The sequence below is a fragment of the Dipteris shenzhenensis genome, chromosome 21 (assembly GCF_047967505.1).
Source record: "Dipteris shenzhenensis isolate YYH24624 ecotype China chromosome 21, Dip_SZ_1.0, whole genome shotgun sequence".
Classification (NCBI taxonomy): Eukaryota; Viridiplantae; Streptophyta; class Polypodiopsida; order Gleicheniales; family Dipteridaceae; genus Dipteris; species Dipteris shenzhenensis.
Window position 1 is genome coordinate 46,638,830 of NC_141616.1, and position 19,475 is coordinate 46,658,304.

The following is a 19,475-nucleotide window of genomic DNA, read 5'->3' on the forward strand; positions in this document are numbered from 1 at the left end:
AAAAATACATCACAAATCACTATGCGCTATGATGAAGATGTGAAGAAGTTGGGTATAAAGCTGCTTACTGCAAAAATAAAGACACTCCCAAAATGTTATGATAAACAAGGTATCTCCAAATCAAGACAAGTGACAAAAATGCATAAGATATTTAGAAGTAGAATAAGCTTTGTAGAATAATTGGAGATAATAGAAAATTGCATAAGATATTTAGAAGTAGAATAAATTTTGTAGAATAATAGAAAACTGCATAACTGCTATTGACAGAGGGATCTAGGGGAATTGCTATTGACAGAGGGATCTAGGGGCTACATAACATCAAGGGGCTAGAGGATCAGATATAGTACTTGTAGATATGAGACTCCTCTCTACAATAAGGGCCCATGAATCTGAAAATCAGTAGAGGAGTAGTCTTGGATGACATCATAGGACTACATGAATCCTTAACTATGCAAAATAGTCATGAATGCATGCTTGAATATTGATGTTCCCAATTTTGGTAAAAATGTCAGTTGCATCATGATATGATTGCATTGATTCTAAAATATCCTCATGTGAAGGCTAGTTAACCAAAAATAGAAGGGGCAAAAATGTAACTAGAGGGCTGCTTGGAAATGCTAAAAAGTATTATTAGCATTTACACTCCTCCTTTAAGGGTTGAGTGATGGGGGCCCACACTTGAGGTAAATACATAAGGGAGAGAAGTGCCACACTCAGAACTTAGATCCCAAATAGTAACTATGAATATTGAACTAGGGGGAGATGACATAGCAGGTCAAAATAAATGGATTAAAATTAGCTAATGTAAGCTTTTTCCGTAACACGTTCTACTTGACCTAATTCAAATTGTTGACTGTATGTTAGGGTTCATACATATAAATCAGACCATATTGAAATCTAAAGACCATATTTCGGTTCATACATGTAAAGCAGACCCAGATCCAAGAAAAGACTGAAAGCTTGTTTTGAGAGAGACAAAGAGACAAAGAGACAGAGAGAGAGAGAGAATTTGTAGTGAGCTAACTCCATGCGCGCTGCCATGGACGAGAGTTTCGAGCTCGACTACAACGACGGCGAGATTGAGCTTCCTGGATTTCGCTTCCATCCTACGGATGACGAGCTTGTGAATTTCTACCTTCGCAAGAAGATCGAACAAAGACCCCTTGCTCTCGACCTCATTGCGGAATTTGACATCTACAAATTTGATCCATGGGATCTCCCAAGTAAGCTCTTGCAGCTGCGCGACCGCAATACTGCTACTCTCTCTCTCTCTCTCTCTCTCTCTCTCTGTGTGGTTGATTTCGTAAGTATACTTTCCAGCTGCGAATGAAGACAGTAGAACAGATTTTCCTGCTACTCACAGTCTGAGATTTGCTGAACCTTTGCAGAAATGTCTCCTCTTGGAGAGTCTCAACGAGAGTGGTACTTTTTTTGCCCAAGGGATAGAAAATATCGCAACAGCACTCGCCCGAACAGAGTAACTTTGTCAGGTTTCTGGAAAGCAACTGGAACGGATCGACCACTTTACAGTGATGTGTATCCTCGCGAGTGCATTGGTCTCAAGAAGTCTCTTGTATTTTACAAGGGCAAAGCTTCCAAAGGCCTTAAGACAGACTGGATGATGCACGAGTTCCGGCTTCCGACTGCAGCCGATGGCTGGTCTATAGATAGACCTCAGCTCAATCATAAAGTATGTTAGTCGCAATGCAGTGTGACCCTAGGACACTGTTACAATTCGTGTCATTCCTTGGTTTACCGACGTTCTGTCATGTGCTTGTTTTCAGGATGCGAGTTGGGCTGTTTGCAAAATTTTAAAGAGGAAATCCAGCGCGGTGAGGTTTCAATCTGCTTTCGCGGAAAGCCAGGCATTGGACATCGGAGACGATCGAAAACCTTGTTTGGAGGCTGTTCCGATCTTCAATTCCCCTGCTCCACATGTGATGTTTCTCGATGGATTCGTATCCCGGGATTGCAGCGAAAAGTACTCCAAGTCCCAAAGCAAATCACCTTCTCCCACACCGGTCACCAATTCACCCTCCTCATCTACGTCTTGCGATTCTCTTCCATCGCACTCCATGTCTGTTAAAATAGCAACGGCACGTTCTTTGAAGCCTATTGAAACAAAATTTTCAACCCCGTCGCAGCAGCAACCGTCCCTCATGCCGCCAATGGGGACAACAAGTAATGCCACCGAGGGAGATGTAATCTGGGCGGAGGATTTATGGAGCTCCACGGTCCTCTCTCCCATAGAGCATATCTCGTGCAGGACGGGCTCTTGCAGTAAGGAATTCAGGCAGCAACCATGTGAAAGCAGGAGCACGTTGGCAGATGAAGTGGAGACGCAACTGCTTACTACCGATCTTAATTATTGGAGCTCACTCATGTTGAACTTGAGCCCGAAAGGCCTCCTAGCTGTACCCGCTGAGCTTAATCTTCCCGACTGGTTGGGCGGCTATGCTCTCAGTTGATTTAAGCTCAAGATCTGCGAAGAGGGACCTCCGAGTCTCTATGTGCCGGGATCCTGACTTCAAGCCCCTCGGGTAGCTCAGGATTCTATCTTCAACTCAGGCGTAGCTGAGCATTCTGTCTTAGACATCAAGGATCAAGGCGCTATTGGCACTTTCAATTTCAATACTTGAAAAAAACAAAAAAAACTAGGTTGTGGTAGGTAGGAGCTCCAAATCGAACCTGAATCCTCATTATTATCCAATTAGAGTTTCAGTGAGCTTTGTCCAAGACTTAGTCAATCAACCGATGACAAAAAACAAAACATGCACTCCCTCCTTATATAATAGATCTCTGGGAAGAATCTCCCTCCTTATATAATAGATTTGAATCCTCAATATTATCCAATTGGAGTTCAGTGAGCTTTGTCCAAGACTTACTCAATCAACTGATGACAAAAAACAAAACATGCACTCCCTCCTTATATAATAGATGTGTGGGAAGAATCTCCCTTCTTATATAATAGATTTGCAAGAAGAAGAATAAAAAAGTATGCTTTTGAGTCAATTTTGGAAGGGGTGTTTTAGTCCTTTAGATCAATCTAAAATCAAGGGCTTAAAATTGTGCATGGTGGCTTAAGCTCGAGAGCTCATAAAAGTTTTGCTTTTCTAAACAAGTTGAACAAAGTTCAAGTGGCTTGCCTTGGAGATCCAAAATGAAAAGCAGGCACCGATCGTCACTATACCCTACCCCCTCTAGGGAAGGCCAAAGAGAAGACGAATGGGATGCGTAGCAAGTAAGAGAGAGAGAGAGCGAGCTTTACACACTAAGGGTGTTTACACACTTGGCCTACCATGGGCATGTCCAATGGGCAAGATTGTCCGCTCATTGCTCGCCCACGGTGGAGATGCATTGAATGAAGGTTGGGTTGGCTTGGGCGGCCATAGTGTGTAAACACCTTAAGTAAAAGTAGACAGAAAATTATCCAAAATTATCCAAATTTTGAAACTTAATAGCTCTTACTGTACCGGAAGAAGTTCATCATATAGATCCAAAGTGCTAGAATTTGTGCAGGATCGATTAAAGGTTGAAGAGAGAGATCTCAAGCCAAATCCACATCAAAGTCTATGTGTGTTTTGTAAAAACAAACATTTCTGTCTTGGAGTTTTCTAATGTACCAAGGCTTACAATGCTCAAAGCTCCTCTGCCAATTAAAATGTCAGGATTCTGATCCATAAACTTGAGATACAACTCCATCTACTAACCTCTTTTAAAATGGAACAATAGTATAGTGAGCCCCCTTTTTGCACTACTAAAACGAGAAAACACAGTCTAATTAAAGTATATAATGAAGCAAAATAATTTTCAACCATTGTGCTGGTTTAGGACCAGTCATAATTTCAATGGCCGGTTTAGGACAGTCACAATTTTAATCACCGGGCTATTGAAGGGCACGTTTAGGACAGTCAATCATCAGGCTGGTTTATGACACATTTAGGACAATCACAATTTCAACCACTAGGATGGATTAGGACACTGTCACAATTTCAACCACCAGGCTAGTTTAGCCTGACGGTCTCAATTTCACATATTAGACAATAACAAGTATATTTCTTTTCATTTCTGAATTTCACAATTAGAAAATAACAATATATTGCTTTTCATTTTTTAATTTCACACTTTCAATCACAATTTCAGTCAGTAACTGATGTTTGTCATGAACCAGCATCGGGTTGGTTTAGGAAAATCACATTAAGTCCAAGCCATCCTCGTCTAGAAATAGTGGTATATGACCCAAATAGCAAAAATTAAATTTAATGAGTTTACGACTAAGAAAAATAATAATTTCGACCACCAGGATGGTCAATAACTAATGTCTGTTCAACCATGTTGGTTCAGGACAATCACATAACTGGTGATTAAGCTAAAGCAACCATGGTTGCATGATGTTCCAACCACCGGGCTAGTTTACAAAAATAACCATATATTTCTTTTTTGATGTGAAATATATTGTTGTCTAAAATTGCAGTATTTCTATCATCCATATCTCAGCCTTACTAGCTTGTTTCCCACTTGATTGGTTGCCGTTAGCTCTATGGGTTGAAAATAGGTGTGCTTTAGAGATCGTAATACTTGCAATACACATTGAAAGCATCGAAACTTCTTTAATTTGAAATATTGACTCTAGGACAAAGCATGGTTGCCCCCCCCTCCCCCCGTCTCTTTGTAGTCGACAATTTCCCACAACAGACAAGCTCCACCACCCTTCCTCGAGCCAAGGGCTCGATGAAAAAATACTTGCACAAGGTGCAAGGTCAAAATTTAGGCTCCTCTTCATTGAATTAGGCAGAACTCTTACCTAGTCACATACAAACTGGCCTCCAAAATTTCTTATTCAAATGGCCATCCAAACTATTGAGCCTTTGATGCTTGCTTACTATATCATTGAACAAGTTTAGTTGCGCAGTATTTGGTCAGATATATCTCTTTAGTTAGAGTCTTTTTGTTCTGATGGAGATCTCCAAATATATCTTAACACTTGCATACACATACGTGTAGATCATCTACCTTCTCTATTGACAAGAGGTTTTGGTTACTCAAAATAGGATTGTTGGATGAGATCTATGCAATATGTGCCATTGGATGCCTTTTTTGAGTGCGGGCTAAGTTCTATGACCATTGAAGAAAAAAGTGGTCCCTTTGATTTAGTTTAATCAATCTTGCCATTAGTTAGAGAGCAGTCATGCCAACCCCTTGGTTCTCAAATCCGTGATGTAGCAACTCTCCAACTCCAGCATTAAACATAGATGATATAGGAAGTGCTTCCCCTACACCCAAGAACCATTGCCCTCCTTCAAAGGAGGGCTCTTCTTAGAACCAGAGCTTTGTGCATTTAATGTGGTACTTTTAGGTAGAATAATGGTGCAAAACTTACAGATACCAACTCCACCTATTACTCTTAAGAAGAAAGCAGATCAAGAAATAGACGTAGAAGAAAATGTAAATGTGTCAAAGCTATCCTCACCTTGGAGTGGTCCACCAACAAGACACTGGGCAAAGGAAGCACACTACAGAGGTAGAAACATTGTCCTAGCTATGGTTCAAGAAGCTGCTGGTACATTCTCCATGGGACAGCCCACTATGGCAGAAGGGGGAGAAGAGAAAGAAGAGGAAGGAGAGGAAGAACTAGAGGAGGGTATTCCGTATGTTTTGATTGAAAACAAAGAATATTTGTTTATAATCGATATTCAATATGTGACGAAGCTGAGGGAGGATGAAGCATTAAGGGCACTCTCCGCTTGGGAGAGTAGTAATTGACCTGGTCTTTCCAGAGGAGGGGCTTGATAGGTGCACGGATTTGGCGGCTGCCAACGCTTTGAAACACCCAATTTCAAGTGTCTGGGAGGAAATGCACGACTCAATTCACATAGGAGTCATAGAGACAGAGTTTCATGAGGTCTATTCAAAAGTAATGGTGGAGAGACAGAACAAACATTTGAGGATTGAGAGCAGTGTGACAGCCTCATCACCCCCTATGAACATTGATGAGAGCAAAAGCTCCATCAATTTCGGCAGAGGGTTACAACGAAAGAGATGCAGAACAAATTGTAAGTTGATGACATTGTCAATATTGATGATGTATTTTTTTTAATTCAATGATTTTCAAAAAACCTTACTGGTCTGATTATTACAAGATTCAAAACGTTATTGAAGTTGATGATTTTGCAACTCGATGTGGGTGTTGAGGTGATAGCATCGGTACGGACTCTACAATTGGACACTACATGGGTATGTTCAAGTATCACAATCTAGTTTGCATACTCACCTCACAAAAAGGAGGAGTTGATCAAATGTAGGGCACTTTTAAAGTTGGTGTCCATTGTGCTTACCTCCATTTGTCCATAAGTGCATTTTGGTGACATGCAGTCTCGCTCTTTTAACTTTTGGGTAAAGATTAGCAGGCCGGATTTTGGTAGTTGTTGCTATGGGGGCTATGGTGTTTGTGATGCCACTAAAATTATGGACACTTTCGCACAACCGACTATCTTGGCACCCCAGTGAAGAGTTGTGATTTTGGACAAAGTGGAGGAGGCAAAGAAAGCAAATATCTTGTAGAGAAAATCATGTTCATTGAAATCATGTTGTAATGACCTTAATTTACCAAAAATATTGTAAATAAAAATGGAAATCTAATATATACTTTTTTTTCCATGGTGCTATTAATTTGCAATGACATTAAATTTTATTTTGATAAAATTATCTTTACATTTTCTACATTTATTGTAAACAATTTTATGTGGAATATTAAATTAAAGGATTGTGCATGAAATGTAAAGGACTTTTGAAGAGGCAAATCCGTAAAATTTGCAAAAACGATATCTACATGCCTCTAGAAGGAAAACCCCCCAAAGAAACAACAAAAGGTGGCCCAAAAATTTTGCCAAATTTCTAGCAAAATTTTTTGGGACAAATGCATGCAATGTGTGGAATTGGTGTCTGCATGCCTCCTAAAGCAAACCCCCCAAAAAAAAACCACCAAAAATAGCCAAATCATGCCATGTGCGCATCGACGAACAAATCACAGACGGCAATGCCATCAGGGCGAGTTGCATGCTGGCACGCACATGGCATGACTTGGCCATGTTTTGTTGTTTTTTTGGGAGGGGGTTTGCTTTTTGAGGTGCTATGAACGTTTTTAATTTAAAAAGAAGATACCAAATCATGCCACATGTGCACCGGCATGCAAATCACCTAGATGCCAATGCCAGTGCACACATGGCAGGATTTGGCCATTTTTTGTAGTTTTCTTTTGTAAAAAGCATTCATAGCAGCTCAAAAAGGTTCACAACACACCAACGTGCACATAGCCATTTTTTGTTGGTTTTTTTTGGGGGGGTTGCTTTTATGATCTTTTCGACAAATAAAAAATTAAAAAAACAACAAAAGGCTAGAACAAGCCATGTGCACATTAGCGTGTGAATCGGCTAGATGACATCACCATCTAGTCAGTTCATGTGCAAGTCCCCGCACACACATGGCCTATTCTATCTTTTCTTTTGAAATCTTTTTAATAAGAATATTTTCACAGAACTTGGAACGTCAATTTGATTTGTTTGAGGCTCAAAAGTTTACTTTTTTATTAATAAAAATCCTAGTGAAAAATTTAGGCAGATGAAAATGTTTCGCACAAACTCCAAATGACCAAAATTATTCATGAGAAATAGACATCACAATTCATCATTTACTCAAAAGAGCTAAAAATTGGTACAACCACCAACTTCGGTGTCCAAATATATTGCATTGCCCAAAATGTTTTCCTAACTCATTTCTATCTCCAAAGATTACTAGATGGTTTTCAAAACCATTTATGGCCTAAAGGTTGGGTCAAGTTTGATCCACCTAGGCAGTTGCATGTCTTTTCTCATGATCGTAACCCTCTTGGCATGGATTATACACAAGTTGGTGTCCTCAAATACCAGAGCCATTTTGCATGCCTCCTGAAGAGCCTAAGTCCAAGAGACTAAATCCAGAGGTCATCTTTGAACTCCTTCATGATCTCCTTTACTAATCGAGCAAACAGAGCTATCTTTATAAGATGCTCCGTGCTCTGTTTTATCTTGATTGAGAAAAGAAACAATCCTCTTACAACAAATATTTTGATAAGTCACACTTCTTGCAATCAATAAATCCATCATGTTCAAAAGAGCAATCCAAAGTTATACTCAACCACAGCAATAGTGAAACTCGATTTCAATCTTGGAAATCCTCTATGGCATTGCTGTAAAATTGAGGATGTCATACAAAACAATTAAGCCATCAAACGCCTACAAGTTATCAATAGCTATACAAAACATAGTCTTGGCAAGAATAAGTGAATTCATATCAGCAATGGGCACATTGTGAAAGTTAGCAAATGAGATAGATCTTTTAGCACAAATGAGATGGAGCTTGTAGAAAGTGCAATAGATATTTTAGCACAAATGTGAAAATAAGCAAAAGAGACAAAGCTTTTAGCACAAATGCATTTAAATAAGGCACAAACCACTCAAATGATTTTTGAAGTGGTAGAATTGGATATTTATAGCGATCACACAAATGATTCAAAAGTAGATATCCCGTCCCAAAGTGCATACACGCCATTTTATTTCTTTGGTGATAGTGCAAATGAACTTTGGAGAAGTAGTAGTACTATAACTTAAAGTCAATTCAACTATTATTAACATTAGAAAAGCATTCATATGAAAAAATTATTCTTTTCACAATCAACCATATGATCAGACACATGATTACACGAACGATTGTCCATTTCAAGGTCTTTCCACATGTGAAGGCATTTTCAACTCTTAAATGGTTCCAATTGATCCTATTGGAGATCATCATCATCAAGTCAAAGATGCACTATACAATAGAAGTCATCTAGGTAAGTGACACTACAAAACATCTAGTTTAAAATGTGACAATCCACTAACAAAGCTTTAATAGTTTATGCCAACCCACATATTTAGCATGAGACATATTCAAAAGACAAGTCGTCACTTTTTCCAACAACACATCTCTTTGGATTTTAGAGTACGAGATATTGTACAAATGAAGTCGTTTGTAAAGAAGGACATAGCAACACGAAAGTATTACAAGAACAAGTGAAGCAATTTTCATTTGCATGTATGCAGATTATATATGTCTTTGATGATGGCATGGATGATAATAGAACCTCTTGGGTGGTTCCTACTGTGCGGTGGGCAAGGCTATGAAGTGGATGTGAATTTTTTGAATATTAGAATGATGAATGTGGTTTTCAATGAAAATGATAAGGTATACTACAATATTAGAGGGGGGAAAAGCTTGCCCACATGCCAAGCTTGCATAGTCTTCAAGTAATGCATAGAGAAACATGCTTGGATCATCTTCCAAAAATTAATCACTAGACTAGAGTGAGTTTTTTCCAAATTATGGAAGCTCTAGCCTTTTCAATTTGGATGGTTTCAATGTTGAATCTTCTGTACTCAACTACAAATTGATATCCTATCAAGAGTCGATCAACTCATTGAAATCGCGAAAGGGCAAATGTGTGAATGGGTGTAACCGTTTTTTGTGAAGTTTAGGGAATATATTGCATATGGCTATAACTTGATTGATTTGTAACTCTTGCATTGCTCAATGGCAACTTTCATAAACTTATGACACTTTTTTAATCCCCTATGGCAATTCTAAAAATAGGCTTTATGCAAAAAATAACAATCTATTCAATCACAAGAAATACAAAATAGTGTGCATCCTCAACCAATCTAGACATTATACAATAAATGTCATCATCAAGTTTCAACTATAGTACTACAACCAAAGTAGAAGGTATGTTATAACAATTCTCCTAGAAGATATAAGAAAGGACAACACTAAATATCAATGTGTCAACAAGTTTTCATAGTGCCAACATGCATGGAAACCTTGCAGAGGATTAAAGGGGGAAATGACCCCTATTCTCATGCAATGGAAACTTGTACAAACAAGGTATTTAAATATTCTACATGCAATTAGAACAATATGATGATACTATATGAAGCTTATAGGCATCTCTCTTAGCACCTTTGAGCCCTTTAAATTAGGAAAGGAGAAACCTTCCTAACTCAAAGTGCAGCTGTTTTGCCAAGCATTTGCCAACCTCTATAGCGTTGCCACAATGTTGCATATATTACCATAACCTCTATAGCATTGCCACTATCTCTAGCCTATATTTCCATAACCAAATCAACCTAGACAAACTTGGGCATTGCCACAATGTTGCATATATTAGCATTTTGCCAAGCATTTTGCCAACCTCTATAGCGTTGCCACAATGTTGCATATATTACCATAACCTCTATAGCATTGCCACTATCTCTAACCTATATTTCCATAACCAGATCAACCAACCAGATCAACCTAGACCAAACTTGGGCTTCTTGTGTCTTGCCAACCTCCATGACATGGCCATGACATCACATGTTTTGCTAAAAATAGCTCGACATAGCTTGTTTTCCAAGCACCATAATCCCCACCAAGCTCAATGACACCAAATATACCAAGCCAACCATGCTCCCACCCACTCTTTGACATGCTAGATTTGTTGCGCATCCCATCAATATACCTGTCCATGGATTTGCACTCACACTTGATTATCATGTTGCTTTCCTATTGTATTGTTAAATGCCCCATGCCAATTTGACATCAATCAAGCTCACATAACAAGCTGACTTCTTGATCCCACTGTAATTTTAAATAGTAATCACTAGGCTCAAAATGGAGGAAGTTGAATCATAAAATCTTGGACATGAGATTCAACTTTATTTTTTCTCTACCCTCTCATAGCTTTGACAATAGATCCCCTTTCTTAGGACTCTTCTAATGGTCATCCTAGGACATGAAATGCAATACTCCCTATAAATGGAACAAAAAGTGATGGAAGGACCTCCACAAGGTTTCAAGTTTACCTTCCATCTCCAATGGGAAAATGGCTACCTATTTGGACAATCCTTGTCCCATTCCATAGCCCATGAGAACATGCATTTTTTCCAAGAGTCAAGCTAAAACAGATTCAAAAGGACATGGAACTTTATAACTTCACTATCCTGTTTGCAAGCAAACATGGAGAGTATGAAAGATGGAGGGGGGGGGGGAGAGAGAGAGAGAGAGAGAGAGAGAGAGAGAGAGAGCAGGGGGGGGAAGGCTATCAAATGAGAGAGAGTGAAGGTGCAAGAGTCAAGGGGTCACCGACGAGGGAATTGAGGGAGGGAGAAAGAGAGAGAGAGAGAGAGAGAGAGAGAGAGAGAGAGAGAGAGAGAGAGAGAGAGAGAGAGAGAAGAAGAAGAAGAAGAAGAAGAAGAAGTTGCATGGGAAAAAATACAAGCCCACAAGAATTTGGATGTGACACGTGAAGAGGGTGTTTGGGGGGGGGGGTAAAAGAGAAAAGATCATGCCTCTGATAGAGAGGATGGGTCCAAAATCAAATGGCCATGTGGATGATTGCCAACATCATTAGCCCATCCACAAACCACAAGGGCATGGCAACTAATTGAACCAACATTGGTCATAGTTATCTAACCTACTTAAATCACCAAAGTTTAAGCCTCAGTGACTTTCCATTGGAGGCTTAGATCAAAGAGCTTCGAAAGTAAAACCATTTGTCTCAATAATATCTAGAGCCCCATCCCATGAGATCCCAATATTGATGCATACAAGTTCTACAATATATCTTGACAACATCTCAACATATGACCTCCAGGCCATATCCCAAATACCATAATCATCTCATCCCGTCCCACAATCCTAACATCACAAGTACGTCATAGCTATTAAATACAACCATTTCAGTAGAATCAAGTAACTTGAATCTTACACATTAAGGTGGACCACGACTGTTTCAATAAATCAGATTCATAATCCAAGCAATGTCACAATTGAGCAAGCATATCTCCATAACACCCTCCACCAAATGCTAGAATCATATAACTCAATCCTTCATCTAATGATACACATGAATATCATGCTCATATGACAATATACATGGAATCTCTCATGTAGCAATGTTTACCAAGTGTTTGTGCATGGCTCCAATCATGAGCACATATGCAAGGGGATATTCTTTTGTGTGTGTGTGTGTGCATGTGCATGTGTGTGCGCGTGTGTGTGTGTGCACATGCACGTGCACACGTGTGTGTGTGTGTGTACGTGCATGTGTGTGTGTGTGTGTGTGTGTGTGTGTGTGTAGAGAGAGAGAGATCTTATCAATGTAGCCCTCCGCATTCCCTAATTCAATGGGAGCATTGAATCCTATCCAAGAATACTTAAGGAAATAAGTAGCTTAGTCAAAAATAATAGTCAAGCATACCTAGCACAAATACAAGAGGAAATGTATTACCTACATTTTAAAAGACCATGTAAGAAGGCAACTGCTATAACAATGAGCAAACCTACCCCCAAGTGCAATACTTTGCTAGCCCTTTGAGAAAGACTAGGACCCTCATGAGTTGTGTAATTTAAAAAGTACAAAATAGATAGAATTCCTGCATTTCCCTCTTATTAGATCTTTGACTCTCAATAAAATATCCTACACTAGGGACATTCACCACTCAATCACTCATTAGAGATTGTTTTGGGTGACCCACATTAAAATACCCCCTAGGATTCAAAACTCCTAGAATAATGGATTAGAATAATCCAACACCCCATGTTTGGCAACCCACATTAAAATACCCCATGTTAACGAGAATTCCTATACTTGCAATGGAGAACAATAATGTGACACTTGATACCAAATTGTTGTATTATGTGGCTATCAAGGCATGCACCTAGGGATCATCTAACCAAATATTGTCAAGACATGGGAATTTAGCACACAAACACTTCGTGAAAACATATAATTTAACATAAAACACTCACTCAAAAAGCCAATTGCAACGAAGACAATAACTTTTTTGAAAAAGGCATTTGTTAAGCTAACCCTAGCTGTCACTTTCATTTAAAATTTGATCCAATTGCCATGTTTAATGTATCTACAAATATGTGAAATATTGTGTCCTACTTTGCCTACTTTAGAATGGGTCCTTTATCACCATTTCTTTCAAGATTTTGAATGCTTTTGCTTGATTTTTATTCCATTCAAATCTAACCTCTTGTCTTATGAGTTGCTAGAGGGCCGTAATGAATTTGCAAAGCTTTTCATGACCTTCAATAAAAACTCAAGAATTGAGCACACTTGCTTTATGTTCTCCAATTTTTCCATCTTTCCAATTGTTTTAATATTTATCATTTTTGTCATTATTCTATTTTGTGAGGTTTTTTTCAAAGCAACATAGTTCATACAATAGAACACAAAATTATAGAAATTTAACAAGATCTTAGTCTTTCCACGTAACATAGGAGGCATCATAACATAGTCAATAAGGTAGGGACACCTAGGTTAATAGAGGAAGAGAACCAAGCCACTAAGAATTTCTTGGTAGTGATATTTGTTGTAATACAAGCATATGGGTCTATCAATTGCATAGGTAGGACCATTGCTATTACTTAACGCATGTTGTGATTGCTACGTAGACCAATGAATGGGAGAGGAAATGGACCTATATCAACTTTTGCACAAACCCTTGATTTGTCTTTCTTTTTAGGTACTATTACAATGGAAAATAAGTGCATGCTTGTAGTAGATTATCAACTCTACTTCAAAGGTTAGCATAATCTAGGTTCATTATGGCACTACAACTTAATTGGTTTGGCATTTTAGATGAGTGGGATATTAGCACAAATATGACCCCAAAAAAGCGAGTCCTATGCAAAAACATCTATGTACTCTTGGAATGGTTGATGTGCTTGATGTATGAACTAGTAGTCCTCCATTTATCCTGATTATCATTGGCTTTTCTTTTGTGCTATTTGATGGCTTGAACCTTAATTGTTCTTTAATTGTCACTAATTTTTATTTCTTTTGTGCTACTTGTTTCTTCAATTTAATTTCTTGTTCTTTACATTGGATGAAGTAATTTGCTCTTGTTCTTGTTCTTGTTCTTCTCTTTAGCCATGTTGGTTGCCACCTATTGCAGCAATTGGGACAATGTTCATTGCAAGTAGTGGGTCTTCATTGTCCATGGCACATTAAAGCTTCAATTTCTACTATTTCTGGTTTGTCATTAATTGTCTCTGTGCGGTTGTTCACATATCTATTTCTTGATCATTTGTGTTGAGGTTGCTAATGGTTCCTATCCCCAATCATGAGTTACCTTGGTCCTTTTAGCCAAGGTCTAGTAACATTGGGTAGGAATACTCTTAGTCCATTTTGAGCTATCTTTCTCCTTTTAGACAAGGTCTTCCTAGCAGCTTTGGCTAGGATTGCTCTTACTCCATTGTGACTACTATCAAGCTCATTGCAAAGTATATGCATTTTGATGCATACATCTTTTAGCATGCCCTTGATTTTACAAGGCATTGATGAACCATGCAAATCCTAAAAGAAAGAGGGCTTTTTATTCTTAGATTTTAGCTTTTATTGTATGGTTTTTAAAATCATGTGATTGCTCATGATCCTCTAGTGACTTACACTTTGTTTATTATTTGGTCCCTTGATTTTGACATAATTACTAGCATGTCTTCATCTATCCCATAAGACTATTCTAATGATTGCAACTTTCTCGTCGAGGGGATCTATGGTATCTTTAACTTTGATTTGGTATAATTTTTAAAAGAGGACAAACCGTAATGGTTACCCTTAGTTATTGGAGCTTCTTTCATGCTTGAAGGGAATTTTGTTTTATTGATACTCTTTTCTTCAAAGGAGTCTTTTACGTTAGCCTTTTTGTTAGTTTAGCTCCTATTTTCATCTTTTTGACTCATTAGTAACTCGACTCCTTGCTTTCTTTAGCTTAGTGGATTTGGTGAGGGGTGCTAGACAGAGAAAGAAAGAAAGAAAGATATATTAACATCCACAGGCCTATGGGACAAAGTGCGGAATACACCAAAAGAGAAAAATTCATACAAGCCACAAAGGGCTAGAGCAAGGGCGTGCTAAGGCCCTTGTTGAGTACTATGCTGAAATCAAAAGCTCAATAGCTCAAGAAAAATCAAAAACAAAACATGTCATATCATCTCAGTACTATCTGAAGTAGGATGAGAGTTGTAACTGGAATGAGAACTCAAAATCCGAAACCTGGCACTATGGTGGCTCGTCTATGAGCGACAAAATGTCTTAGATCTGTGTCTTTCTAGATGTCTCATGCTGTGGTGGCGGAGGGGATGTGGTCTCCTTGATCTATGAACCGACTGAAGCTATGTTCAGAGTGACCCCTCATCTCGGGTAGTCTCCTATGAGGAAAGCTACAATAGGTCAAACCTCAATCGAGTGTGATCTGGTCACTCTCTGTGTCGTGGATGTCCTCTACAATCCTCTCTCGATAATCCATACTACTCGCATATAAGCTAGCTCCTCCTCCATCCCACTTGTCCTACAGCTAACTCAAATTCATATAAATCTGTGACATGCTGCTGTGTCTGGTTAGCCTTTGTATTCTATGGTCTGGTCACCTCCTGTTGCTCCCTGATCTTTAATAGCAGGGTCTCCCTATGTCGAAGAATCTCAAGCAGATAGAGCCTAATGCAGACCTGGCCATGGCAGTGGATCAATCGTGACAGTACACCCGACCCACTCCCATCTTGATAGAGATAGTGATATCACCCTCGGATCTTGTAGTAGGCTGGGTGGGTGCAAAGAAAGTGCTCCTCTATCTCAATCACTCCTAGTGTGCATAGAAGATCCGCTGCTCTCGTGGTATATGTGTTTTTGTCACTATCTCAATCCTCAACTGATAAGGTGAAACCCGTATCTGCCCAATGGCGATCCTCAGTGCGTGTGAGACTCCTCTGTCCTCAAGATACTCCGAGAATCTCAGGAATTGGTCGTGGTAGAACTGGGTCCTGGTGGGGAGCTCCTGATCTCCCCCCCAAGTCCGAGATGTGTGGAGTTAGAAGACGTCTACTAATTGTATGATGCGGTTAATCTCATCTTACGGGATCGACTCAGAGGGTGCATCCATAGTGTATTGAAAGGGAGGGAGCCTATTCATCTAAATCCCATATCTGGTAAACCATATGGAATATATGTGCATACCATGTGTCCACCCCACTCTTAGCTAGTCGTCTGGATGACTCCAAAGCCAACCTCCGTAGTCTCCACTAGGGTAAGTCCTAGACTCTATAAATGAACATCATTGTCTAGAAGATGGCATCAATCTATAGTGGTGTCATGGCGAACTCTGCCTATACTATCTCATGCGGTATTGAGGGCTTGCTCCTAATCATCCTAGATCCCATAGTGACCTATAGCCGCTCAAATCTCCTCCACTCTGCTATCCGTGGGTCACATCCCCAAAAGGGTGTTGCATACATAGTAGTCAGTCACACTAGCGTAGAGAGAGAGAGAGAGAGAGAGAGAGATGAAATGAAATGTTCAATTAATGCCCCTTGGGAGACCCAACAAGGTTTATGGGAGCATACATTATAATCTCTTGTTGCAATCTAAATAGATGCACCACTTATCATGTATTAAGATATCAATGAGACACCTATACTATTTCTTTTCGTAGTCCAAAACCTCGAATGATTCCGATGCTTCCAAATCTCCACAATGTCACTCCCAACTATGCTATTAAATGATTTACAAAGATCGAAGAGAGAAAAAGACAAGTGTGTAAAGAAGAAGAAGAAGAAGAAGAAGAAGCTTCAAGTGCTATATCTCATATTTCATTCTACTAAATAATTGTTGCTGCAGTAAGTAGTACAACAACTTACTCCTTACCACTTCTCTTGAGCATAGCCTATCAGAGAAGTGGGGAAGTAGTACAGAATCTTACTCTTTACCACTTCTCTTGTTACTGATATAAAATACTATAGTTTACTCCTTTACCACCTCTCTTCTAGAATTTCATTCGCCCATTGGATAGGTTTAGCCTCCAGATCACAAGAACTAGCCTATTTCCTTGCATGTCAAAACACACGCACACACGTATTTTTCTTTTGGATGAAAATACACACAGAGAGAGAGAGAGAGAGAGAGAGAGAGACTACTTTTACGTAAAAGTGGAAGTCATTATTGCAACAATAGATTCTTTGATATATTTTGCTTCTTTAAATTAGCACTAAAGAATTTGGAAGGAAGGGCTAGCCATGACCATAGTATCTTTTGGGTTTTCAAAAAAATGGTGCCTTTATCTTTATTGATTAGCTACAAGAATTTATCAAATCAGCCTTGCTAATCACTATGTGAAAGATAGCATCGCACCTCTTACATAAGGATTTGGAGATGTGGAGAAACTCCATAAAAGTGAATGGCATGGAATTGCTTATATAGTAGTAATAATTGTAACACATAATCAAACCCTCTTCCATAGCACAATTGGCCCCAAAACGTACAAAACGTTCCAGAATTGTTTTGGTTTTGAAATGCACGTTTTAGGGTCCCTAAAAAGCCTCCAAATGTCAAAATGCTCCAAGAGTGTTCCAAATTGTATGGCAGATGCCGATTCTAGGAAAGCAAGCTCCACGTATTGATTTCGTCATCTATGAGTGTTGCTCCATGATTCCAAGGCCTCGAATCGACCTTTAGCCGTACACACCATACTCCAACTGCAGCAGCTATACAGAATGTATAGGCCGTACCAACGGTACAACCCGTACATGTATAGCCCTTATTGTAGTAGCTAGCTCGACTTGGCCTTTGCATCTATTCACCATGAAAGCCTATTACCAAGCAATTTGTGCATGGTGATGGGGTCTTCTAGAAAGATCGTCATCTTTCCTTACATGTGTATAGTATTCCACACTTGGGAGTTGTTTCTTCCTATTTCCACATTTCTACTATGCAAAATGATTTTGCATTTCTAGCTTTCAAGTTTCCATGCAGCCTACAAGGTCTTGACGCTTCCTCCATAGTCCAATCTGTAGTAGTGTAAGCTAAGGATGAAGCTTTTTTTTGGGGGGGGGGATTTCATAGGCAACAAGATGCATCGTGATTCGCTATGAAAAAATGTGCTAAAAAATGAAAGTGCAACTTATGTGTGAAGCAACATACTGGTAGTAGAACCATGTTGAAGGTACATTTCTCTCCCACCTCGTGTTTTGGTGTTGGTCCGTGTGAGCAAGTCCCTGAAGAGGTTTTCAATCAACTAAAACGGTAAAGTCCAGGGTAGCAAGAACCCCCATCAAGGACCTCCCAACATTAGGAAAAAAGGGAGCTCATTTTGGGGCCTTTTATGGTTTGGAAAAATAAGCTCTCAACCAATCAATAGAGAGCCAACGTAACGTTGGAAATTCACGAAATAAGAGAAAATAGAAAATAGAAAATAGAAACAATACTTTATGTAGGTACAAGCGTGCTACATTAATGTGGAGATTGGTTTTTTATTCTCACAAGATCTTTGGACATGAAGATAGAATCTAGTCTGACATTTTATATGACAAGGGCCTTCCCACTTCCACCTTCCTTTGAACTTTGAAATGTTGTGCTGCCTTTCCTTCGAAAGGTCTACCATTCTACACCACTGCCTCATTGTGCAGCAGTCTCTTCTTTTCCAAAACTGCTCCCTTGATCCTGTTTGGCGTAGAGTAAGATGTTTCTTGTCAACTGTCTGTCTGCCCACTTTCTCTTTCTTGAAACTTCAATTTGTTATCTTGTTTACATTACTTTGTTGTTGTTACAGATTCACAAGGTCTCCATGGTGAATAAAAACCATGGCCGTTCTTGTGGAAGACGCTCTGTGGATGATAATGCTATGAAGGCAGAATTATACCACACATCCTTACCCCGTCGACCTGCTTCTTCTATTTCTTCGGTAGGAGAATTCAAGTACAGTCAAAACGGAAGGAACTTGGGAAAGGTTTAGTGTTTCGAAAGGAGCATGGGTGCTCATGCAACCTAGCAAAAGAAAAAGACCCCAGACAAAAAACATTTTCTTGGCGTCATGGAAGGGAAGAGTACGAGATTTTAAAATCACCAGAGGGAAGATATCGGTGAAAGAAGTTTTGATTCAGCATGTGTACATGCATAAAGAACTTGTCTTGCGAGACTATCCAAATGATCTTCTGCAACACAGGCCTAATTGTATATTTTTCTATTGTTGTTTTTTTCTTTACGAGGTGTATGGATTTTTAAGATGAAGCTTTCTTTCTTTGCTTATTGACATTCTTGTGTTGTTTTATTTCAGATTTATACCCTTCATCGTATGAGACATGGCAAAACATCGATTGTATTCTGGGATTTATAGATGTTTTGCATGGATCGATAGGAGAACAACAATACCAAGGTCGATGTGCAACAGAGCTAGCTCAATCGGGTATATTTTTTACTGATCATTTTTATCAGTTTCTGGACAATGCTAACACACATGGTGTGTTAAGGAAACAAGACCTTCCGGCATGGAATTCAGTGGGTTGGCCTCACCCACATTTTAGTATTACAGAGGCATATAGGGCCAAGCTTTTCAAAGAAGTACAGAAAGCTTTGAGGCCCAATA

At 39.2% G+C, this 19,475-nt stretch overlaps 1 protein-coding gene across 1 annotated transcript; it reads left to right on the forward strand.

Annotated features, from left to right (window-relative positions):
* Positions 1-935: 935 nt before the first annotated feature.
* LOC147888952 (uncharacterized) lies at positions 936-2,689 on the forward strand. The gene is made up of 3 exons (XM_087392674.1): positions 936-1,223; positions 1,389-1,690; positions 1,785-2,689. The coding sequence occupies exons 1-3, from the start codon at positions 1,028-1,030 to the stop codon at positions 2,466-2,468; spliced, it is 1,182 nt and encodes a 393-aa protein (XP_087248800.1). The 5' UTR covers positions 936-1,027; the 3' UTR covers positions 2,469-2,689.
* Positions 2,690-19,475: the final 16,786 nt, after the last annotated feature.